A 26,272-nucleotide genomic window follows, 5' to 3' on the forward strand; every position below is an offset into this window, starting at 1 on the left:
CCTAGCAAATGCAAGGCCCTGGGTTCGGTCCCCAGCTCCGAAAAAAATAAAAAGAAAAAAAAAAAAAGAGTTGCATTGGTCAGGGGTTGGGGATTTAGCTCAGTGGTAGAGCGCTTGCCTAGCAAGCGCAAGGCCCTGGGTTCAGTCCCCAGCTCCGAAAAAAAAAGAGAAAAAGAAAAAAAAAAAAAAAGAGTTGCATTGGTCATGGTATCTCTTCAATAGCAGTAAAACCCTAAAGACGTGTATGAAAGGCAAGACACTCATAGACAAAAACTAAATCCTTTTTTTTTTCATTTTTTCTTTTCTTGAGAATAGATTCTTTTCTCATTCAATATATCCTAACTGTAGTTTTCTCTCCCTCTACCCCTTCCAGTTCCCCCCTCCACCTCCTTGGCCCTCTGGATCCACTCCCTTTCTGTCTCTCATTAGAAAAGAACAAGCTTCTAGGAAATAGCAACCGAACATAACAAAGTACAGGATGCAACTGTCATTTAAGAATGTGGAACGCTTCACAAATTTACACATCATGCCTACACAGGAGCCATGCTAAGCTCCTCCACTTCCTTTCCTCTTTAGGTGCTGCCAGAGGGAACGTAGTCTAAACATTGTTTCATTTTGTTTAATATTTATTTATTTATTTTATGTATTTGAATACACTGTAGCTGTCTTCAGACACACCAGAAGAGGGCATGGGATCCCATGACAGATGGTTGTGAGCCACCACGTGGTTGCTGGGAACTGAACTCAGGACCTCTGAAAGAACAGTCAGCGCTCTTAACCGCTGAGCCATCTCTCCAGCCCTAACTTTTTCTTTAGTTCTTTTTCCAGCACCCATGTTGATGGCTCACAACAGACTATTAATTCCAGGTCCGGGGGATCTGATGCCCTCTCCTGGCCTCTTTAGGTAACTGCACTCATGTGCACATACCGCCACACAGATACACACACACACACACACACACAGAGTTCAAACTAAATCTGGGGACTGCAGAGATGCTTTGGTGGTTAAGAACACTGCCAGCTCTTCCAGAGGACCCAGGTTCTAGTCTCAGCACCCACGTGGCTGCTTACAATTATCTGTAATTCCAGTTCTGAGCGATCTGATGCCACCTTCTGGCCTTCGCCGTGGTACCTACGCGTGTATGCGAGCAGAACATTCATTCCCATTTTTGAAAAATCTTTTTAAAAAGACTGCTTGAAGATAAGACTAAAAGAGATCATAATAAGCACAAAAAACATTCAATTATAGGCAGGGCTCAGTGCCTGGGACAGAAAAATCAACAGGCTAAGTATACCATAAATAGCTTTAACGGGACTCTGATTCGTGCGCAGAGGGCTTGGTTTGAGTTCACTGCTAATACGATGTAAGTGGAAGGACAGAGGTGGGTCATGCACGCTTGGGCGAGGATGCTCAATATTGGACGAGTCCAGAGAGGTTGAGGGGCGGGGACTCAGGCTTTAGGAAACAGCTCAGTGCCCAGCTGCTCTTTTTTTTTTTTTTTTTTTTTTTTTTTTTGGTTCTTTTTTTTCGGAGCTGGGGACCGAACCCAGGGCCTTGCGCTTCCTAGGTAAGCGCTCTACCACTGAGCTAAATCCCCAGCCCCCCAGCTGCTCTTTTTAGTTAGGAAAGGACACATTGGGGCGATCTGGAAATACTCAAAGGGAACACAGAGAAGGATTTAAGCTTGTTCGAGGTGGTTGTAGCCGGGAGAAGGTGGACTCAGCTCACAATGGGGCTGCTTTAATGATTGGAGCTGTCCAAATATGGAGCAGGCTGCCTCCTGTGGCCCCCACCACTTCCCGGGAGGCCTGCAGAGGGCTGAGACCCGGCCCGGCCTCTTTTGCAAGTCACCTCCTGGCTTTTCTGTCTGAATAGCTTTTTAAACTAACCTGCTTTTTTTCCCCGGTTAGCTAAGGTCCTCCTTTATTCGTGCCTCTGAAGGTCTTTCATCTTTCTGCATTGCACGCTGCGTCTTTCCGTCTCTTCCTGTCCTCAAGTGATTAAGTATGTGGTTCTGAGCCTTGCTGGAAGACGGTAACCTTTCTTATTAAAGCCTTGCAAACCAGCGGAGTACAGCATTGCACACAAAACAAACTGAGCCCCATTTTTTTTTTTTTTTTTTTTAAGGCAGGTTCTCACTAAGCTGGCCTGGAATTCACTATGTAGATCAGGTTAGTCTACACCTCATCCTCAGCTGCCTCTGCCTCCTGAGCGTTGGGATTATAGGTGGGCGTGACTACGCCGTGCCCGTTTCTCCTTCTTTTTGAAGCGAGATAGACCCTTTTATGTGTTTCTCCCAACTTTATTTCTACATAAAAGTAGCCAGGGATTCTGCCTCCAGGAGTCTGGGTTCAAGATCAGTTTTGCCAACCTCTGAGCAAGAGGGCTCAGAGATAACGACAGGCTGAGGAGACAAAGACCTAGTTGGCATGATCATATGCCTGGGGCCAATGCTGAGCTAAAAATCATACTATTAGTTTAAGGGAGCATTCCAACCTTCAGTAAAAAAGAAACACCTTGCAAAGAACATTCCAGAAGGGCAATGGAAGATGGTAGCGGTACCTATGAGACTAAGGGTGTCATTTCTGGGAGCCCCATAAGGCAGCTTTGTTTTAATACTAAGCCTCACAGCCAATCTCATAGGCCAGTGGTCCGGGGGCCAAAATAAATCCAGTTTATTCCTGAATGGAAAAAAATCAATACACTGGAGTTGAGCCGACGAGTGCTGGGGCCTTTGTGCTGGCACAGCCCCTTTGCAAGTCACTGATGGGTTGAGGAGGGTGGGACTCTCATTCACTGAAACCGTACCTACTCAATAAATGCGCAGATGCTGGGGGCTAGGCCTTGTACTGAGTGTGGACAAGACAAGCTCTGTTCGCGTGGACCTCAAATCTGGATGTCGTACAAGACGCTAGGAGGCCGGCAGTGAGCAGCTAAACGAAATGTACAGCCCGTTTTCCATAGATAAGTGTTAGGGGAGGAGACCCTTGAATAATGAGATAGCGGGCATACTGGGGAGGGGAGCGGCTTTAGATAATAAAAGCATCTTTCCGGAGGGGACATATAGAAGATGGCCCGGGGCGGGGGCGGGGGCGGGGCGGGGGCGGGGGCGGGGGCGGGAGAAGAACCAGGAACTCATGTTGTAAGGTGCACCTACAGCCTCTGAAAGAGGGGGCTACACAAAAACAAAGAAACGAACAAAAAATGAAACCCAGTGAGCATCTCAAACAGAGAGGTCATGACCTTCCTGCTCTCAGCGCCTCTTGCAGTTGGTGTGAAAAACACGAAGGCAGGCAGAACTGGAATACAAGGAGGAGGAAGACCCACGGGCTCTCCATCACCGCACCCCCACCTCGCAGGCCGTCACCTGATCCTCCAGAAGAGGCTGTGACCTAACCAGTTTCCACCTTGCTTCTAGGCAGTGCATTGCTATACAGTAGAATTTTTGTTTGTTTGTTTCGTGTAGGGTTCTGTTGGTCCTATTCCAAGTATCAATCAGAACTGCATGCCAGCCTCCACTCCTTGGAAATAATTAAATGACGTACTTGATTTTTTTTTTTCAGTCGGGTAAAGCACCGTGATTTGCATCTGCTGAAGGCATCTATCTTAAGTCTTGAGGCGGAGCCTTGTGGGACGGACTTAAGTGTTGGGGGGGAGGCGTTGCTAAACACTCAAGTAGACGAAATGCTTTATTTTGCAATCTATTTCCCTTCGTGGAGCCGCTTTTTGTGAAGATATTCGTGAATTCAATGCAAAGGTCCTCCTCCCTGTTAAGTATGGCTTCCCACCTTCCTCTGCCTTAAAAAAAATTTTTTTTGATGTTTTAGACAAGGTCCAATATCGAAGGCTGGTTCTAAACTCAAGTGTCTGGACGTGACCTTGAACTCTTGATCGCGTCGCTTCCACCTCTGGGTGCTGGGATCACAGGCGGGCACCACACTTGGCTCCGTGTGGCCTCTTTATATTGGCAAAATTACGTTCCATGCTAGGCTCTCTACAGACCTCACCGACACAACATATGTGGTTTAAGAATAGATTTGGGATTGAAGGCTCCTTTTCTCCCATTGGGGGAAGTGAAAGTCTATATAGCAGCCTTCATTTTTGAAGCCAAAGCCAAGCTACCTAGCACAGGCGTAGCTGTTACAGCATAACCTGTGACTTCTATGCAGACGTGTGTCAAAGGCTGTGTGAGCTACTAAAACCGAAATAAAACTTCCTCCTTCCTCCCCCAAGAGTGGGATTCCCTGTCGGGGCACAGAACCCGCAGGGGAAGGAAGGGCTGGTGTTGGCGTGCGATGGAGATGGGGCTTTCGGCTGGGGGTGTGGGATGCGGTGTTCCCGAGGCGACAGATGAGCGCTTTTGGCTGTGTGGGAAGGGAACTGCGGAATTCCTCCCCTTGGTTGCTGAGGGGGGCTCTGAAGGAGACATTAGGATGCAGAGCACGGCTCGCACTGCCCAGGGCGCGGAGGCAAGCCAAGGACACCAGTCCCTGCGCGCCTCGGTCCCCAGCGTTCCGGCGCCTCCCTGCCACCACGCGGCCCCAGGAAGTCCCCCCTCAGCGGCGGGGCCCCCAGCACAGAGCGCCCACCCGTGAGCTCCGCGATCTATTCCTGCACGCGGACGGAATGGGAAAGCCGCGACCGCGTAAGGTCGGGCTCGCCCTCCGCCCGCCCGGGCCGCAGCGAGCACAGCGAGGACGCGGAGGTGGCCTGCGCGCGCACACCGCGCGCGGCCTCGATCCGGGTTACTGGGGGCGGCGCGCGGGAGGAGGCGGGGCCTGCCGGCAGCGTGGGCGCGCAGCGCGCGCGCGGGAGGGCGCCGGGGGAGGGGGCGGGGCCGCGCCGCCCGCGCCGCGCTGGGCTCTCTCGGCCAATGAGCGGCGTCCACATGCCGCGGCGGCGGCGAGAGGGGAGGCAGCGGCGGATAAATGCTATTAGAGCAGCCTCCGCGGAGCCGTCCCCGACGCCACCTCCCGTCTCCTCCGCCGCAGTTTCCTCCGCCGCTGTCGGGGGTGCAGAGCTGAGGGGCTCGGGCAGGCGCGCCGCGCAGCTCCTCTCCAGTCGCCCGCCTCGCCGTCCTCCCCACCGAGGGCTCGCCCGGGCGCCCCTCCTCAGCCGCGCCGGGTCTCCTCAGCGCAGCGCCGCGGCCTGCGCTACCTGCGGCCGGCTGGCAACAGAGGCAACGCACACTCGCGGCGGGGCGGGAGGCTCGCAGCCCCTCGGGCGGGCTCGGCGAGGCCCGGCCGCGTGCGGCGGTTTCTGGGGGAGGGGGCTCGGGTGATTCAGCGCCCGGTCAGGCGGAAGCGGCCGCCGCCGCGGAGGAGGAGGAGAAAGAGGAGGGGACAGCTGTCCGCGCCCGGGCGCCCGCGGTGGCACGAGCCCGCGGCCCGAGTGCGAGGCGGAGGCGAGGAGGCCGCGGGGACGCGAGGCGAGGCCGGCCGGGGCCCCCGCAGCCATGGAGAACGCTCACACAAAGACCGTGGAGGAGGTGCTGGGCCACTTCGGCGTCAACGAGAGCACGGGGCTGAGCCTGGAGCAGGTCAAGAAGCTCAAGGAGAGATGGGGCTCCAACGGTAGGTGCGGGGCGCCGGGGCTGCAGCGGCGCGGCGCGGGCCAGAGCGCAAGGGAAGATGGCTGACCCGGCTCCACCTCGTGGGGCTCGGCTCGGCTCGGCGCCCGACGGCTGCGAGAGGCCCGGCGGTCCGCGCGCGGGTCCGGGCCATCGCCGACCTCTAGGGGTCTCGAGCCGGTGACCTTCCCGGCGCTCTGCAAGCCGGGGTGGGGGGAGGGAGGGAGGGAGAGAGAGAGAGGGAGGAGGCTCCTGCGGCTGGGCTGAGTCCCCCGCGGATTTATGAGGCGTCGATGTGGTTGAGAAACCCTCCGACCGTTTCTCGTACTCCCCAAAGTTGCACATCTGGCAGAAGTGATGACCCAGCTGAAATGACTGCATGGTTCGGGAGCCCGGAGAGGGCTTAAGAGCAGTTCCGAGCCCATTGATTACCAGGGCTGCATAATTTTCTCGGGGTATCAAAGTGGAGAGAGGTCGTTCGCCGTTCGTGTGCCTATATCTGCCTTTCAGACAACGGTGGTGGTGAGTTTAGCAGTTTTTGTAAAAAGCGCTAATAAAATGTCTTCATTCTTTCTGCTCTCCTCCTGACACGTTGCCTGTCGGATTTCGGCGTTCTAGAATTGCCGGCTGAAGAAGGTAAATAATTCTATTAACGTGTTATTTTAGAGAGATGATGTGTGTGCAGACGCCGACTGATTGATGTGGACAATTGACACAATTTTTTTTCCCTTCTTTTCTAACAGGAAAGACCTTGCTGGAACTTGTGATCGAGCAGTTTGAAGACTTACTAGTTAGAATTTTATTGCTGGCAGCATGTATATCTTTCGTAAGTATTTAAGAAATTATTTTTTCTACCCCTAAAAGTTGAAAGTATTTCTTGGTATACCAGAAAATAAATAATGGCCATTGAGTTTCCGTGTTTAAAAACAAAAAGACAAAATAACCCAAGAACTAGAGGAAAAATGTTAGAAGCTGTTTTGATAAGGTAATAGCCACTTTTGCAGTGCAGTGAGAAATGGATCCTGATTGTGCAGGGTCTCCGAAATGCTTGTGCCCTACCAGTGTTTAGTATCAGAAAGTTTCTCCTTGGAAGGCCTTTTCTGTTGGGGTTCTTCCATTGGTTATCATGTTGTAAGATCACACTAAGATGATGTTGGGCACTTTGTAAAAGGAGCAGACAAAAGAAATAGTCCAGCTGCTTTGCCTCCCTGGTAGTGGCAAGGTGACAGTTGTTCCTGACAGTGACAAGAATGATGACGGCAGAGATGGCACCAGTGTTGACCAAATTTGGTCACTGACCTTTAGGGTGGCATCTAACTGGACCCCTGTCTTGGGTGATGCCTAGACTAAGAGAACAAAGTCCAGCACTCTTGGTTTTAAATATTAAAGAGGGAAGGAGGGCAGAGGTGGGGTTTTTGTTTGTCTCTCTCTCTCTCTCTCTCTCTCTCTCTCTCTCTCTCTCTCTCTTTCTTTCTTTCTTTCTTGTTCTGGGTGTGCTTGAGCCAGTGTGGTTGCTAAGAAACTAGTGAAACGCAGACACCTGCCCAAGAAGGACTACTAGAGGTGTCAAGGGTATTTCTAGGTTATTAACATTTTACTACTGCATTTTCCCCCCTGGGCAGTGGACTTTATGGTTTCTTTAAGATGGTATAGTGGTGTGCAGATGCTTAGTCTTCATAACACACACCAATTTTTTGTTGTTAGAACATTGTTTTCTTATGCTATGATAGGAAGTGAAAATCATACAGTGCTGTTTTGGGCTTCACAAAACTGGTGACTGTATGGTTTCAATTAGGAATTCACATTTAAGTCTGACCCAGGGGTTCTGTCTGTGATCATGGCCTCTATGAAGAAAGCATAGAGGATTGTTTAGAGAACTTACTGAGTTCAGGTAAAGGAAAGATGAATTTTTAGCTATTTTTAAAATAAATGTTGGTGGCAAGGTGACCTTTAGGAGCACTTGTGTATGTGCATTTTGTCCTGAGACTCTAGTTTGTCATGTTGTCTAAGTGTTGCCTGGCCATTACTAGTTCAGTATTAAGAATCTTACCTGTGGTTTTCACTGAATAAAATGTAGACTCCCACAGCAAACCGTTCAGCATACTAGTGAGTCGTTTACTCTGTGCTTCTTATATATATATAGCATATTGTGTGGTTAGTGTCAATGGTCATTTCATTCGTAAACAAGATGAGTGGCGCTGATGACAGGGAGCATGGTGCCGGGTGCTAAAGTAGTTCTGTATCTGGGGTCTTTAAGGTTTGTATTTATGCAGGCTGCATCATTCTGGAAGTCTGTATTCACTAAGGCCATCAAGGACTGGGAATTAGAAATTAACCAGCTGATACAGACAAGCTGCAGGCAAAGTGCGTCCTTACTGCTTCCTTTCGTACTACTGAGGCAATCTTAGGAACATGCCACTTTTCAGTGAACAAGTTACTTGGATTTCACAGCGTTTCAAATTGTAGTGGACAGTTTGACTTTTTATCAAGCAGAATTAATGATTATAGATACATTTTGCATTGGAGTAATTAGGAATTTATTATTTCTAATCATTCTCAAATTTGAAGTGCTTAACATTTTTTTGTGATAAGGAGACACTGCTTGTTAGTGCTGTGTTAGTAGTTGAGTTCATTTTCAACAGTTACTTGGAATTCTTGTTCAGGAAATGAACTGTTAGGTTTTTGTGATCTGACTTGTTAAATGGCTAAAGAATATGTGTTTAGGAAGTGCTTTTTATGGAATTGACTGCCTTTGGTTTATGTGATCGAGATTGTGGATGGATTAGGATAACTCTTCAGAGGCCACTTTAAAGCCTGTTCCAGCTCTAACCTTTAGTGCCCATGGTTAAGTCTATACTAAACCATTAAAAAGAATAAACCTTTAAGAAGAAATAAACTCCAAGGTTGCTTTATTTCAAAAGAAAAGGTTCAGGAAGCGGGGGTATCAATATAGCTGGGATAGAGTAAGACCGTATCTTAAAAGCTACAAAAATGGAAAAAAGAAAAATTGCACTCTAGAAGATGGCCTTTGTTGATGTTCTTCATGGAGGGCTGATGGTGCTATATGGTGCTTGATCTGTTCTTATTTCCTTCTAGTTCAGTTACTGCCTATGTGTGTATGTGCAATGTATGGGTATACTTGTTCAGGTATGTGGGTGTACTTGTGTGTGAATGTGTGTGCAGAGGCCAGAAGTTGATATCAGGTGCCTTGCTTAATAATTCTCCTCACCTTACATACTAAGGCAGGGTTGCTGGATTAAACCTAGAGCTCACTGATTGAGCTAGTTCAGGTAGCCAGCTTGCCTCTGCCTCCTGAAGGCTTCAGTTACAGCCAGGCCACGCAGTCTAAGCTCAGGGCCTTACACTTAGATTGTAAGCACTGCCTGCCTAGCCCTTCTTCAGTCTCTTCTGTTTTGGCGTTTGTTTTTGATACAGGGTTTCTTGATGTAATCTCGGCCATCCTTGAACTCACTCTGTAGACCAGACTTATGGCCTCTGCTTCCCAAGTGCTGGGATTAAAGGCATGCGCCACCAGCATCATCTTTACTGTGTTGTAGACTGGTCTCAAGCTCCCTGTGTACGTCCAGCCCAGCCTTACCTGATGCTCTTGCCTCACTTAGCTTGACTCTTAGAAGCCAGGATGACAGGCTTGTGCTACCAACTTGAGATTATTTCTTTTCACGGCGTCCACATGAGGGCCCCGACTTAGTTGTGGTAGTCAGTGTATTCTTACAGGCACAACAGGAGGATCACAGCCAAACGCTCAGGGTCTGCAGTAGCATTGAACAGGCAGGTCTCACAAACCACCTGTTCTCTTCAGGTTAGAAAGATATTAATGATTTATTCCAAATATCAGATTAGTAAACTGTTAACTACAGTTAATGTTTTGCTCTGGCCAAAAAAAAAAAGAAAAGAAAAGAAAAGAAACCACATTAATGGTTACACTTGTGGCCCATGGGGACAGTTTAATTTTTAGTATCCACCAAAGCTGTTTCTTTTAAAAAGGTCAATTCAAATATGGTAGTGCGTGCCTGTAATTGTAATTAGTATTTGGTAGCTAAGTAGTGGGTTAGGAGTTCAAGGCCATCCTTGGGTAGACAATGAGTTTGAGGTTAGCCTGTGGTATACAAGACTGTCTCTGCAAAATGCATCTCCCTTTGCACATGGGTTAATTTGACACCATTCACTAATTCTGTTTCATTTGGGTTTCCATTCTCTTAGGTTAGTAACTTTACGTGTTCTACATATGGTTGCCTAACTGGAATGCCTGCCCACGCCTCCTATCCATAGTTAAACACCTGACGTACACACTAGGGACAATGGGAACATGGAGTCTGTTGCCGTGAATGATACTTTTGAGAAAGTGAAGCAGAGGGGCTGTTGGCTCTAGGGAGAGGCATGCAGGCTTTTAGTGGGTGCTTGTGTAACCTCACAAGATAACCTTTGAAGAAAGATCTGCAGGAGAAGTGAGTATCATTAGGGCTATTGCTGGCATTAGCTGATCCATCTAGACAATAGTGGTACCAATGATAAAATCTGCATGGGTTTCTTGTTGCCCCAATTCCTATTTTTACAATACTTAGATTGATTCTAAAGTACTTTTTTGTTGTATTATTGAGACTGGATCTGTCTTTGTAGTTATGCCTGTCCTGGAGACCAGGACTATATAGACTGTGCTGGCCTTGAACTCAAGAAATCCTCTTAGCACTACTGGGTCATATGTATCTTCAGAACCTTAAATATAGGAACAAATTTGTTTCTAGGGTTTTGAGGCACTTATGAAATATGCTATCTAGTTTGCTGGTTTCAATGATCCTCAGGAAGTGTTTGATAGTGCATTTTTTGGTGATTGACATTTTTAAATTTTCTTAGTACAATTTAAAAAGTGGTTTGAAGAGGAAACATTAATGTTTTTCCTCACTTTCCATACTGTAGGGATATACTCCAGGGCTGATTCACTTGCCCCAGCCTCTGTGTGCTGGGGTCACAGGTGTGTATGGTATGGCCATGCATGGTTTTTTGAAGTGTTTTACAGAAGAAAATGAATTCTAATTTGTGTTAGGTTTTTTGGTTTTGTTGTTTTGACTGAAGGAATTTTATTTTATTTATTTATTTTTTGTCACTCAAGTTACTTAGCAAATCATTTATTGATAATCTTTTGTGGTGATATTGTAAAGTCCTTAACTTCCATTTCTTTGAAATTTTTTTTTTGAGACAGGGTGTTTATGTATAAATTTTTTTTTTTGAGACAGGGTGTTTATGTATAACAGCCCTGGCTGTCCCAGAACTCACTCTGTAGACCAGGCTGACAACCTTACAAAGATCTGCCTGCTTCTGTCTTCTTATAACATTCTTAATGTAAATTTTATTTACTGATTCAAAGGCACAGTGCAAGTTTCTGAAGATACAAGGAAGATGAAAATAGCATTTTTGATTTTTCTTCCCCTCAGCATATGATGCTGGCACTAAACCTGGGCCCTTTACCCGGCATGCAATTATTCTCCCACTAAACTATACTCCAGCTTCTTTGCTGTCTGGGTGGTCTTGAGAGTTCAGCCTTAATTGAGTGTGGCAATACACAATTTTAATCCCAACACTCAGGAGGCAGAGGTAGTGGATGGATCTCTGGGAGCTCCAGGCCAGCCAGCCAGGGATACATAGACTCTTGACTGGGAAAGAAAAGCTCAGCTCACAATCCTGTCATAATGTGACGACCTTCTCTCCCATATACATAGCAGAACATGGCCTTTTTTGTGTTAGAACAAACTTGCTTTACTCATTATTCGTAGTAGAATTAGTAGTACTGCCAGGTTAAGTGTGGTGACACACTTGTAATACCAGTCTTGAGAAAGCTAGTGTAGGAAGGCTGATTCAAGTTGAAGGTCAGCCTGTCCTGGAGAGATGGCTTAGTGGTTAAGAGTACTTGCTATACTTGTAGAAGACTTGGATTTGGTTCCAGAACCTTCTTCAGGTGGCTCAAGCCATCTGTAGCTCCAGTTCTAGGTGACCCTTTTGGGTTCAGTGGATACCAGCACACATGATGTGCATATACATATTCTCAGGCACACACACACAACCTTAAAGTTATGAGCACTAGTAGTACCATAGTGCCATTTCTAGTGAGCTTGGATGGAACCCCAGACCCTCCCGTATTTTAGGAAAATGCTCTACCTCTGAGTTACACACTAATCCAGAGATGGAGCTATAAAGGAATGTCAGTAGAAAGATACCTGTCCTACACTGCTTCAGCTTAAAACCTAGTGACTTGGAATAGGGCTGGCAAGTTAGGGGAAAGGCACCATTACTGTAACAACACAGTTCAGAGGGAAGAAGAAACACTGTCTTTGTCTAAAACTACTCAGTCCTCTCCTTTCAGTTCCTGGTGGGTTGTTGGTTACTCCTTTACTCCCAGACTCTCACCTCGGCTTTGTATTTAGCTCTGCAAGCTCTTGTTTCATTGTTTCCCCACTTGTCCAGTATTAGATACTGAATCATCTACACCAGAGCATCCTCTTAGCCCCTAGGGAGGCAGCAGTGAACAAAGGCAGTATAAAGAGAATCCTTGATGTCCAACCTAGTCTCAAAGAGTTTTTAAGACCTATTTCCCCTCTTGTGTAAATCTATTTTCTTTAACTGAGGAAAACCCATAATTATAACTAAACTGACCAGACCATAAGAGAACATCTGGGGTTTTCCTCCTCCCATCAGCTGTTTGTCAGGTCTGGTTTTCCCATCTTTATAGCCCGATAGGATTTCTTATCAATAGAGCCAAAACCACAGACACTGAAAAACTCTGAGCATAGATTTGTTTTATCAGTTAAATGTGATTGATCTTTAATTTGAGATACAGGATTTGAGTTTCTGGGTCATTTATTATTTTACGGTAGACTATCTTTAAGTGATAGTCTTAAATATGTGAATATATATGTATGTTTGTGTTACTGGCAATTTAAAGCTGAACTGGGGCCCTGGAAGAGCAGCAAGGGGCACTTAGCCACTGAGTCTCTTGAGCCTCAGCTTTGTTTTTGTTTTAATGAAGTATTCAAGAAACTGCTGTGAAATTCTCCCTCATCCCTTGTATTGGAGACTGACCCCAGGGCCTGGCATATGTTAAGCAAAGTCTCTAGCCACTAAACTGTCTTGAGTGAATGGTCCTTAAACTTTAAATAGGTTTGGATGACATTCTTAGCAAATTTGGTCTCTAGTTTCTCACACAACAATAATTAGTCTATCTGTAGAACCTTCGAGTGTGGGTAACCTGTGCTTTCTATTCAACAGGACTCATGGAAGGCAAATTTAGTGCACCAGTCAAATTGGGATTCTTGCATTTGATAAATAGTCATGAGAACAGTCACATCTCTTGACTACTAAGGTTTTCGTTACTCTAGTAATTCTGACACTGCTCGCCTTTCCTTCGCTCCAGCTGTTGAGGGATGGTGTCCTAAGTTGTCGCCAGGATTGGCTGCCAAGAAGGAAATTCATACCCACTTTAACAAGGTGTGAAGCTTATCTTAGAGTCACTAATGCCTCACTGACCTTTTGGAAAAGGCCCTAGTCACTCATGAAGTTGAGCAATTTTTCTTCTTTAAGTGCTAATTAAATTTCTTATTCTGATATGTTCTCCTTGGCAAATGTTTGGAAGGCTGTATCAGCAGCTGTGATCCTGCATCTATCAAAATTTATAACTTCCTAGAGAAGTTTTCATTTTGGTGGAGATCCTGGCCTTAATACTGGGCATGCCCTGTTGAAAGCTTGCAGTAGTGTTTATCACATTCATTCTGGTCTTCTCCTGCCCTACTTGTCAATGGTAGTGGACATGTGTCAGAGCCTGTATACTTTTTCTTTGATGTGATTCTTTAGCGTTGTTCCTCTTGAGAGTTTCGTACTGCCTGAATCACCTGTTGGTAATTTGCTATTTGTGGGTTGTTTTGTTTTTTTTGTTTTTTTTTTGTTTTTTTTTGGTTCTTTTTTTCGGAGCTGGGGATCGAACCCAGGGCCTTGCGCTTCCTAGGTAAGTGCTCTACCACTGAGCTAAATCCCCAGCCCCGGTTGTTTTGTTTTTTAAAAAACCTCATTGAGAATAAATGCTATGTGGGCTCATTACTTTAACTTTATTTTACTTATAACACAGGGGTGTACGCACACACACGCGCGCACACACACACACACACACACACACACACACATAAATGTTTACACACACATTGTGTTTGTTTGTTTGTTTGTTTGGAGACAGGGTCTCTTTATTATGTCCTGGAACTTAGATCTACTGGCCACTGCCTCCTGAGATCTAGGATTGAATGTTTGGGGGAGGGAGGGTGTGCACAGGTCACATGTCACATGATTATGGAATCGGTTTTCTCCTCTCCCTTTTCTGTGGGTTCCAGTGATCAAATTCAGATTGTCAAGCTTGTGGAGTATCTTTACCTGATGAGCCATTTTGCTAGCTCCTATATAATCTTTTAAAGAAAAGGTCTTCATTGTGAAATGTGTTCATCTTAAGCAATACAGCCTCCCATCCCATCCCACCCCCACATGTAGAGCAAAGCCTACCTTCCAGATTCAGTCATTCAGGTTGGCAGTTTCTGATAAAATTGCCACTGACATTTGTTGGCGCCTGGCCCTAGAAAATGGAAAGCTTGTGTGCATATATGACATTGGACATTGTCGTATGGAGGTCAGAGGACAGATCCTTCCATTGTGAGTTTGAGAATTGAACTCAGATCATCAGACTTGCCTAGCAAGTGCTTTTACCCACTCACCGTCTCACTTGCCTTTCTGGGTAACTTTTAACTCAGATCTACAAGGTTCGCCTGTGTCATGACCCTTTTGGGGCAGTTGAATGATCCTTTCACAGAGGTCATCTAAGGCCATCAGAAAACATAGGTATTTATAATACAGTTCATAACAAGCAAAATTACAGTTATGAAGTAGCAATGAAAATAATCGTATGGTTGGGGGTCACCACAGCATAAGGAACTATTTTAAAGGGTCGCAGCATTAGGAAGGCCGAGAACCACTGCCTTGGATGTTCTTTGTTGCCTCACCGTGTTCTCTTTATCATCTTTATAGTATCTTGGTTATTTTAGTTGGTTGGGTGAGAATAAGGATGTTACCTTAAGCTGGCAATCATCCTGTACCTTTTTGGAGTAGTTTTCCTTTTACCATGTGATTGAATTTCGATCACTCTAGGCAGCAGGCCTTTTACATAATATACCGTCTCCCCAGCTCAGTTTATTTTACTTATTTGGAGGGGAATTCCTGTAATTTCTGAAGTGCTGTATTGCAGTACTAGGTGCTGTATGGTAAATTGCTTTAAAAATACATCCCCAGTCTCAGAACAGTCTCAGGTCTGATGTGACCTTCACCACCACTGAGAACTTAGGGATTAACTTCTGAGAAGTTGAATTTGAGTGAATAGTCAATTTTTTTTCTCTAAATGTTTGTTTGGTTGTTTTTGTTTTGTTTTGTTTTGTTTTGTTTTGTTTTTTGTTTTTTTGTTTTTTTTTTGGTTCTTTGAGCCAGGTTTTTCAGTTTGTAGACCAGACTAACCTTGAACTAACAGGGATCCTCCGGCCTCTGCCTCCCAAGTGCTGAGATTAAAGGCATGTAAAAATCACACCTGGTTTTGTTTTTTGTTTGTTTGGTTTTTTTGTCTTTTTAAACTGTAAATTCAGGCCATATATGTCTATGAATTGATGTAAATTTTTAAGAAGTTTTTTATTAATTGATGTGTATGGGTGTTTTGCCAATGTGTATATTTGATTACCAAATGTGTACAGGGCCCTGGAGGGCAGAAGAGGGCATTAAGACACACACACAATTAACTAAATCAGTGTGGGTATAGGTGTTTACCTTTATTGTAATAAAATCAGGATTTTTAAGTTTATTTGAAATATTTACCTATGAAGTGAATGAATTTACCACCAAAATAAAACAAACAAACAAAAAAAAAAAACCCAAAACTACTATTTGTGCTCTGACATTCCATTTAAAAGAAAAAATCCTTTTAATAAGAGTTGTTGGGGCTGGGGATTTAGCTCAGTGGTAGAGCGCTTACCTAGGGAGCGCAAGGCCCTGGGTTCGGTCCCCAGCTCCGAAAAAAAGAACCAAAAAAAAAAAAAAAAAAAGAGTTGTTAAGAAGTTAATCTTAACTTAGGTAAGAAAAGGATATAAACCAATTGTTTCTTTTACTACATTTTGCCTTATTTTTAAGAACAAGGGTTTTTATTTTCTATAATAACTTCCACAATGTGATCTTTTATTATGAAAGTAACTAAGCCTAAATGCACATAGTAGGTCTAACATGTGCCATTTTCCTTTTAGGTTTTGGCTTGGTTCGAAGAAGGTGAAGAAACGATTACAGCCTTTGTAGAACCTTTTGTAATTCTGCTTATATTGGTAGCCAATGCAATTGTGGGTGTATGGCAGGTAAGCAAAAAGTTTCTGCAGCAGTGTTAAGTGTTACATTGTAGTAATCTGGTCATTTTTCTAAACCTTAGCTGTTTTGTCTTTTTGTTTTTTTGTTTTTGTTTTTTTTTTTTTAACATTTTATGTATGTGAATACACTGTAGCTGTCTTCAGACACCAGAAGAGGGCATCAGATCCCATTACAGATGGTTGTGAGCCACTATATGGTTGCTAGGAATTGAACTCAGGACCTCTGGAAGAGCAGTCAGTGCTCTTAACACTGAGCCATCTCTCCAGCCCATTGTTTTTATTTTTTAAAGACAAGGACTATTCACATAGCCCTGGCTGTCCTGAAACTGTATATACCAGGGTGGCCTGGCATGCACAAAAAGAATCCAGATGTGGTGAAACAGCCCTTTACTCCCACCCAGTCCTTACTTGGGAAGCAGAGACTGGTGATCTCTGTGAGTTTGAGGCCAGCCTGGTCTACAGAACAAGTTCCAGGACAGCCAGAGGTATACGGAGAAACCCTGTCTGAAAAAAGGCAGGGTGTGTGTGTGTGTGTGTGTGTGTGTGTGTGTGTGTGTGTGTGTGTGTGTAGGGGGAATGGAGAGTGAATGTGGATGAGAGGCTGGGCGTGGTGGATCTTCCCTTGCAGTGTAGCACTGAGTAGTTGGAGGCAGGATCTTTTGAGAGTACTCTGAGCAACAATAGGAAGACTGCCATTTTCAAATAAGAACGTTGATAATGGGAAGCTACAGAAAACCAAAGGATGTGAGGACTGTACTCTGCCTCTATACTTGATGATGACTTTTGAGGACAAACATCATGAAAATGTCTCTTATTTTCCTTGGCTGGCAGAATAGGAAGAGGCTGTAAGAATTCTTAGAACCTAAATTGTTTGCAATTTCTCTATTACATAGGCTTTGCCTGCACACAGGCTGAAAGCTTTTTACTATAGAACAGAAATGGTGTCCTTCAAAATTGTTCCACAGGGATCTACCTCAAACAGACCAACATGTTTTGTTTAGAGTTTGACAAGACGGTCGTTTTCAAGTTGGCTTTCTTTTCCCCTTCAGGTTTTTGGTAGTGTTACTTTAGAAATGGAGTATAATGCTTAACATTCTTTGTTTGGGTTTTTTTTTTTTTAATATTTATATATTTTTGGTAACAGCATTTTAGCCCAGGTTAGCTGCAAGCTCAAGAAAGACCATTCTATGTCAGCCTTCCAAGTATTTGGGATCACAGGGGATTGCTGGACCATTCGGATTGCCATCAAGCGTACTTTACAGTCCTGGGGTGGGTGTAACTCCAGCTCCCAGGAGGTGCAGGCAGAAAGCAGTTTGCTGGCCTCTGTGTTAATACCCCGTCCTCACCCCCTGTTAAAATTTTGAGGCAGGATGGTGGTCAGGCATACCTGTGACATCAGACTCCGTTTTTTAGGGGTTTTGTTTTTGTTATTGTTTTTGTTCAATACAGGGTTTCTCTGTGTGGTCTTGGCTGTCCTGAAATTCACTTTGTAGACCAAACTGCCTTGAGCTCTAATGTATTGTGTTTTGTTTTTGAGGCAATAGTAGCTCATAATATAGCCCAGGATGGCCTCCAACCCACAATTCTCCTGCCTCAAACTCCAGACTGCAAGGATTCCAGGTATGCATGACCACATATTTATTTTATTTTTGAGACAGGGTCTCACTAGATAATTCTGTCAGGCCTAGAATGTACAGAGGACCTCTGCCTACTGTAATGAGTTAAATTAAAGGTATGTATCACCTAGTTTGGCCTGGCTTTTTACTGTATACATAAGTTTGTAAATGTTTGTATTAAAAATGCCAATTGTTGGAGCTGAGAGATGGCTCAGTGGTTGAGAGCACTGACTGCTCTTCCAGAGGTCCTGAGTTCAAATCCCAGCAACCACATGGTGGCTCACAACCATCTGTAATGGGATCTGATGCCCTCTTGGGTATCTGTGAAGACAGAGCACTTATATGTAAAAGTTTTGTTTTGTTTTGTTTTTTTAACCAAAATGCCAGTTGTTTAGTACAGGTGTCATTAATAATGCTTTTTAATATTAAAGATTGTAATTGTAATTTCTAATCTAGAAATATTTAAGCCAGGCAGTCTGGTTTACCCTACTTGATTTTCCTTTATACAGGAGAGAAACGCTGAAAATGCAATAGAAGCTCTTAAGGAGTATGAACCTGAAATGGGCAAGGTGTATCGACAGGACAGAAAGAGTGTGCAGCGGATTAAAGCGAAAGATATAGTTCCTGGGGATATAGTGGAAATTGCTGGTGAGCTGAGTTCCTTTTTATTTATTCCTACAGTTTATTTTTAAGGTTCTTTTCTCAAGGGTCAGAATTATATTTAGCTTTTTGTGTTTAGAGGTTTTTGTTTTGCTTTTTAATTTTATGCATGTGAGTGATTTGCTAGCTCAGGACTGTCTGCGCTGCACATGTGCCTGGTACCTGTGGAGTCCAAAAGAGGGCATTGGATTCCTTGGAACTGGAGTGAGCTGAACGTGGGTGCTGACTGAGCCTTCTCGAGCCCTGTTTTCTTTAGTAATTCTATTCAAAATTAACAAGTGGGTCTCTAACCTCGTACTTTCTCTCCCCCCCACCCCTTAATTTTATTTGTTCATGTGCTTAGTCTGCGTGTTTGTCTGTGTAACTTTAGTTACAGACATTGTGAGCTGCCATGTAGGTGCTAGGAATTGAAGCCTGGTTCTGGAAGAGCAGCCACTGCCCTTAACCCCTGAGTCATCTCTCCAGCCCCTCCACTTTCTTTTTATAGTTGTTGGGTGTTTTGCTGCTGTTATAGTTTGTTTCCGTCGTTTTTGGAGACAGTGTTTCCCTGTAGACCAGGCTGGCCTTGAACTCAGAGATCCACCTGCCTCTGCCTCCTGAGTGTTGGGATTAAAGGCATTGTTAATATTTTTAAAAATGGTGAGGTAAATAAATACTCAAAAAACAAAGTTGGATATTCAAAAAAATAAAATGGATGAATTTTAAAATTTGAATATAGTCAGTTGTCATTCCCTACATTTTTTTTTGGTTCTTTTTTTTTTTCGGAGCTGGGGACCGAACCCAGGGCCTTGTGCTTCCTAGGTAAGCGCTCTACCACTGAGCTAAATCCCCAGCCCCTGTCATTCCCTACATTTAAGGCTATGTTCCTTTGACCTGTTTCTGAATCCTTCATGGGCAGTGCTAACTCCCTGCTAGATAGCCACTTTTGCACATGCATTATGGGAAGTATGGACAGTGTTTTGGCCTTGTGCTCATGTGCTTGCTTCTTGGATTTTGATCATTCTAAGAGGTGCAAAACAGAGATCGATAGTTTTTACATCCCTCTTGCGCTTCTTCCTTTTTCGTCCTGAGCACTTGGTAATGCTGACCAAAGCATGGAATCACAAGTGTGCATTAGATGCAGCTGATAAATACCTTTATGATAAAATTTGCTCTGCAGGACAGATCTAAATGTATTCAGGGATAGACACTTAAGTGAGTGGATATTTTGACATTCGTACAAATGTGTGGTTTAATAGCCACCAGCTGCTCTAAATATGTCCTGTTCGCCTTCTCTAGTTGAGGAAAATTAATCCCTGTAGTGTCTAACGTACACACATGATGACCACATGTATGGCATGTACATGAGTCACATTTCAGTTTGCTGGTGGCTCACATCACTGTTTGTAGCATCTCAGTAATACATGGTTGATATGCCATACAACCTTCTTTTCCAAAGTGTTCACAAGAGTTCTGTAGCCATCGTTAACTCCAGACTTTCATCCAGTCAGAGAAATCTCTCTTTTCTAAAAACTGTTGTTGTCTTCCTTTCACTATTCCCTAACAGCTTGTTTGGATTGTTATGTGTTTTCTTACTCTGAGATGTCGTGCACAATGTATGGTGCTTTGATATCCAGACACATTATTTTGTGTGACCATTACAGATGGCTTACGTAAGCTTTTGACCTATCTAGAACACAGTCATGTAAAGTTGACTTGACAGAGTAAGATTACAATGCCCATCACTCATTATTTCTGCATCATTTTTAATGCCAGAATATTTCTGATGAATGGAAACATAGTTGACAAGCTGTATTTAATCGTACAGTAAGGGAACATAAGTGGTTCTAAATTTTCTCTATTAATCTGTTAATCTTATAAATGTGAATTAAGCTATAATAGCAAAAGAGTGTCTGAATTTAGATTTGGCAGTGGTTTTGATGCATGCCCTGGGGGCTTATTCAAGGGTACTGTCTGCATCACTGCCTTGGAACAGGATGAACAGTGGCACAGAGCGTAGTTACGCACACGCTCCTATCCTGCAGCATCCTCTGGAGTGAGCTCTACCTTAAGGTTATCGTGCAAGTGATCCGAGTGACCCAATCTCAACACAGAATTGCTTTCAACCTTCTGTAAGAAACAGATTTTATATTTCCTGATTAGTTGCTCAGTAGTAGGGACAGCACTTTCCAGATTTACTCAGTAATACAGAGGAATAATTCTTGGGGTTTTTTTTTGTTTTTTTGGTTTTTTTTTTTTTTTTTTTCTTTTTTTCGGAGTGGGGGACCGAACCCAGGGCCTTGCGCTTGCTAGGCAGGTGCTCTACCACTGAGCTAAATCCCCAACCCCCAGAGGAATAATTCTTAAACCTGACTATTTAAAGAATAATAATGAGATTAAGTAACATAAAGCCAGCCTCATGCAGGGTGGCACACACCTTTTGTTCCGGCACTTGGGAGGCAGAGGCGGGAGGGATCTCTTGAGGTTGAGGCCAGCCTGGTCTACATATTGAGTTCTAAGACAGACAGAGCTACATAGTTAGACTCTGTCTCAACCCCCCCCCCCGCCCCCCCTTACATAAAATATGCACATATGTGACCTTGCTAGGCCATTGAGTACAAGGCAAGGTTATGGCAAGGCAAGAGATAACCCAATTCATTGAAGAAAACCAGCATTGTCTTCCTCTGCCTAAACGCAGGACAGAGAAAATTTACCTCTACAGAATTAGGCAGTTAAAGTGAGTTGAACTTCTTTGACATAGTTCCCTCTAGCCCAGGCTAGTCATGAGTCATTAGCCCTTGAGCTCCAGGTGCTGAAATATAGGTCTATACTGCCGTCCCATCTCTGTAGATTCTAAGGAACTTTATGAATGAACAGTACATCTAAGGTGGTTAGTTGTGACCATGAAACTTGCTTGCTGGGTTTTTTGTTTGGTTGGTTTTGTTTTGTTAATTTCTTTTAGGAAGCCATCAAAGTGGAGCAGCCTAGCTTTGTTTAACAAGCACAATCTTATGAGCTGGGCAGCCATGACAGCATAGATCAAAGCAGGCCATGGGATTTCAAGCATTGGCCTCTGTTTTGGTGTAGGTCCTTATAAACTCAGGCCAGGTTGGAACTCAAGATCCTCTGCCTGCTGGAATTACAAATGTGTGTATGCCAGATTGGCAGATTTGGGGTTATTTGATGGTTGTGGTGAGGGGGGCATTGTGATAAAACCAGATGGTATTTTGAGTTCTGTGTTATTTACAGCAAAACCTTTTTTTTTTTTTTTTTTTTTTTTTCCGGAGCTGGGGACCGAACCCAGGGCCTTGTGCTTCCTAGGCAAGCGCTCTACCACTGAGCTAAATCCCCAACCCTGCAAAACCTTTTTTAAAGCAATCACTTAAAAAGTGTAAAAATAAGATGGAGACTCATTTCTGTGATCCAAGCACTTAGTTTACCACTAGTTGGGGTGGGGGTTGGTAATTTTGTTGTTTGTTTTTCTAGGCAGGGGGTCTCTGCATAGATAAACCTAGAATTCTATGTAGATGAGGCTGGCCTGTGAACTCATAGGTGCCTCTGCCCCCGAGTGCTGGGATTAAAGGCATACATGACCATGTCCCCCCTATTGTTTATCTTGCATTATGGGTGTTTCGCCTGAGTATAGGTGCCTGCAGAAGCCAGAAGAATACATTGGATCCTTTGAGACTGGAATAACAGATGGATAACTGTATGAGCTTCTATATGGGTACTAGGGATTGAACCTAGGTCCTGTGGAAGAGGAGTTCCTAACCCCCGAGCCAGAGTTAGGCATCTCCCCAGCCCTGTTTTTAAGTACAAAAACAAAGGCTATTTGGTTGGTTTTGTTTAGAGCAAAGCCTAACTTTATGGGCAGGTTGATTATTTAAGTCTGAAGTGGAGCTGGGTGGTTTCTGAATTTCTAAAAGTTCCTACTGTCCCAGGATGCTGTTTTTGTTTTAAAATGACTACAGCTTTTGCAGAATACCAAAGTTCTGTTCACAGCTTCCATTCCATGGATTCCTCTGGTGTCTGTACGTAGTACATATAAATTCAGACAGGCATATGTGTGAGCGCGCACACAGAAAACAAATAAAAAGAAAAAAATAGTTTTCCAAGATACGTACGATTCACTGTTTTGCCCTGGTTGGCCTGGAGCACAGATGATCTGCCTCTTCCAGAGCATAAATGTGGATTCTGTCATGCAGATCATACTAATTTTAAGTATAGTTTAAACAGTAATTACCGTGGATAAGCAATTTATGGTTAAGCAATTTAATGAGATATTAGTTTTTTATTCACAGAAAAGGTGTGTGTGCGCGCTTGCTTGCTCTTTCACCCCAAGAGGGCCTTCTGATCCACCATGTGGGTGCTGGGATTTGAATTCAGGATCTCTTAAAGAGAAAACCAGTGTTCTTAATTTCTAAGCCATCTCTCCAGAATGTAGGGTTTTATGTGTTTATAATTGTCAAACTGGACCAGAAAGATGCATAGCAAGTGCTTTATGCACTGAGCCATCTTTCTGGTCCGCACCCACATAAAACATGGGGATGCATGGCCTCTCTCCTTTGATCCTGTTACTCTAGCAGGCAAGCAAAGGACCCCACACCAAGTTGGCTACACTAGTTGAGGTGAGCTCTAGGTTCAACATGGGATTCACTCAGTAAATAAAATGGGGAATGGTTGAGGATGACATCTGATGTGAACCTCAGACTTCCACATACATATCTGTCCTGTCCCCTTATTTATTTATTTATTCATTTATTCATTTACTTATTTATTGTGGTAAAGATTTATTTATTGTATATGAGTACACGGTAGCTGTCTTCCTCAGACACACCAGAAGAGGGCATCGGATCCCATCACAGATGGTTGTGAGCCATCATGTGGCTGCTGGGATTTGAACTTAGGACCTGTGGAAGAGCAGTCAGTGCTCTAACCACTGAGCCATCTCTCCAGCCCCCCAAATTTTTTTAAAAGTCAAACTTATATTTTAAAAAAAGGGCAAGAAAAACAACCTAGTAAAGTGTGAAGCGTGTTTGTTTTCCTTCAGCTTTCCCTCTGTGAAGTTGTTTCACAGTGAGGATGTAGAGAACAGAGCTGCCTAGAGATAATAAAGGTCAGGGCATCTAGACTCAGGCAGTAACACTGGAAATAATAACTGGGTTGTTTGTACAAATAAAGTCGTAAATTCTTCATGTTAGCATGTATGTTAAGCAAAGCAAGGACTGGAGTTGAGCTCAGCTCAGGTCATACTCTTGAAAAGACCCTCAGTTAAGTCCTGGCACCCAGTTTGGGAACCTCACAATTGCCTGTAACTCAGCTCCAGGAAGATCCCACGCCTCTGGCCTCCTCAGTATCCTGCACACAGCACACACATGCGCATAGATAAAAATAAAGCTTAAGAAAAAAGAAGAGCCATGACTCCCAGTTGGAGCACTGGCTGCTCCTGCAGAAGACTCATTCCTTTCCCAACACCCATTTGATGGCTCAGAAAAAAGTAACTCGGTTCAAGAGTCTCTGGCACCCAGGTCCAGGGCATCCAACATGTCTTGGCCTCTGCAGACAACAGACACACATGAGATAAATGCAAGTCTCTTTTGATGGGGCAAAATACTCTTTTTTTTTTTTTTTAATTTTTTTTTTTTTAACTTTTCTATTTTTCGGAGCTGGGGACCCAACCCAGGGCCTTGCGCTTGCTAGGCAAGCGCTCTACCACTGAGCTAAACCCCCAACCCGCAAAATACTTTTTAAAAGTAAGTGTAGATATATTAAGCAGAGTCTTTGAGGTCAAAACCCTTTAACATTGGGAGGACAGGTCATAAGACTGAGAGATGAAGCACTAAGGGAGGTTCCCCCGCCCCCAACCCCTCAGACCGGGACAGACCAGTTGATCTTGAAGCTTGACCTGATTACATGGGGCTGGCATTTCCTGATTTCCCGTAGTTACACCCCCACTGCATGACTCAGTAGTACTCACAGTGTCACTTTCCCATTCTTGACACTGAGGTTAAGATGGGGGGGTTAAAACCGTGGGAAGCAAAGGCTTACCTTTCCTGAGGTACTGAGACTTGAAAAATACGGTGTTTTAGCTTTGCTTGTGTTAGAACATTTAGAGGATTGGGATTTGGAGAAAGTGGCTGGGACATGAGAATAGAATGTGATTTCTGCTTCCATGAACTAATGCGCCCTCCAGAAGTAAACGATGCGGCTCATAGCTCAGCATTTCAGGGTTTTCTGAATGTGCGCTAGAACTCTGCCTGCTGACTGAACTACATATCCAGCCCGTCCTCTCTTCATTTTCAGACCTCGTCTCACTCAGGTGTCCGTGCCCACCTCAGCCTCCTGAGTTAGTGTTAATACCAACCTGTACCACTAGGCTGAGCTTCTGAAGTCTCTTACCTGTCTGTTTTCTCCATCAGTAAACACTTTATTTAGCTTCCTCTAGGTGCCAGGTGTGGTGAGCCAGCAAAACGTCATGTCTAGTAAGAAGCTATTGGAATTTTTTTTTTTTTTTCCTTTTTTTCGGAGCTGAGGACCGAACCCAGGGCCTTGCACTTGCTAGGCAAGCGCTCTACCGCTGAGCTAAATCCCCAACCCTTTTGGAATATTTTTATAAAGACATTTCATATTTGTGTTTTAAAAGAAAACCCCCCCCCCCGGGCTGGAGAGATGGCTCAGCGGTTAAGAGCACCCGACTGCTCTTCCATAGGTCATGAGTTCAATTCCCAGCAACCACATGGTGGCTCACAACCATCTGTAAAGAGATCCGATGCCCTCTTCTGGTGTATCTGAAGACAGCTACAGTGTACTTATATATAATAAATAAATAAATAAATCTTTAAAAAAAAAAAAAAAAAAAGAAACCCCCCCCAAAGCTACCATGGGAACAGATTCATAGTGCTGTGATGCTTTGTAATGTTTCTCCCTTGTTCATGCTGAGACCTATGACAGCTTAAGGAAATGGGGCTTTCAAAAGTAAAGAATGCCATTTTTTTCTATATAACCAGAAAAATTTAAGAAATATAAATTAGCATTCAGGAGACAGAAGCAGGCAGATCTCATGAGTTTGAGGCCAGCCTGATTTACAGAGCAGATTTTAGGGTAGCCAAGGCTACACAGTGAAACCCTGTCTCAAAAAACAACAGAAAAAATTTATTACAACTTGTTTCAAGAGCCATTTCATTCATAAGACAGCTTCTGATCTTACTTTTTGAAAGGGCTTCTTAAAGTTATATATGTATATATTTTAGTGTACATAAAATTGATTAATAAAAGTTTGCTTGCTAGTAAGTTAGCTCTTTTGATAAAAGTTCCTGTGCTAAGCCTGACAACCTAGTTGGATTTCTGGGGCGTGGTAGAAAGAGAGAACTGATTTCTGTACGTTGTCATTTGACTTCTACTTAAAGACTGGTACGGCATACAACTAAATAATAAAAATGTAATTAAAATTTAAAAAAAATTTGTTTAGGGTTGGGGATTTAGCTCAGTGGTAGAGCGCTTGCCTAGCAAGCGCAAGGCCCTGGGTTCAGTCCCCAGCTCCAAAAAAAAGAAAAGAAAAAAAATTTTTTGAGACAGGGTTACTTGGTGGAGCCCTGGCTGTCCTGTAACTCACTCTGTAGACCAGGCTAGCCTCAAACTCAGTTCCTCTACCTTCCAAGTGCTTGGGACTATAGGCATGCACCACACACCCAGCTAAAATAAGAATACTTTTTATTCACCTACATACGTGTATGTTTAAACTATTTTCCTTGTGTGTATCATTTATGTTTAGGTAGAAAAAGATGTTTACACATCCTTAATGCTCCTTGTAGGGCAAAGAAAACTTCCATTCCTTTGTAAATTATGCAAAATAATAATTTTTTAAAACTTACTCTTAACTGTATTCTTGGTTGCCTAACCTTTAAATTGTATTTTTGTTCAGAGTGAAAATCAGTATTGTTATGGAAAGGAAAGGGCTAAGAACTTAAGGAGCCAAGAATTACATGTGAGCAGTGTCAGGTGTTAGCA

The 26,272-nt window shown here is 43.9% G+C and overlaps 1 protein-coding gene across 5 annotated transcripts in view; it reads left to right on the forward strand.

Moving 5' to 3' along the window:
* Positions 1-4,950: 4,950 nt before the first annotated feature.
* The window catches only part of Atp2a2 (ATPase sarcoplasmic/endoplasmic reticulum Ca2+ transporting 2), a 49,411-nt gene continuing 28,089 nt past the window's right edge, over positions 4,951-26,272 (forward strand). For 3 of the 5 annotated variants that reach the window (NR_027839.1, NM_001110139.2, NM_001110823.2), the window contains exons 1-5: positions 4,951-5,574; positions 6,189-6,206; positions 6,314-6,396; positions 15,897-16,001; positions 18,136-18,274. Coding sequence is in view for 3 of the 5 variants with exons in the window: in NM_001110139.2 (NP_001103609.1) it covers positions 5,457-5,574; positions 6,189-6,206; positions 6,314-6,396; positions 15,897-16,001; positions 18,136-18,274 (463 nt within the window). In the remaining 2 variants the exon portion in view is untranslated. The remainder of the gene's footprint in view (positions 5,575-6,188; positions 6,207-6,313; positions 6,397-15,896; positions 16,002-18,135; positions 18,275-26,272) is intronic. The other 2 variants (XR_015633947.1, XM_087578178.1) reach the window with 1 other exon arrangement.

This window comes from Rattus norvegicus, chromosome 12 (assembly GCF_021556685.1).
Source record: "Rattus norvegicus strain SHRSP/BbbUtx chromosome 12, alternate assembly SHRSP_T2T, whole genome shotgun sequence".
Taxonomy (NCBI): Eukaryota; Metazoa; Chordata; class Mammalia; order Rodentia; family Muridae; genus Rattus; species Rattus norvegicus.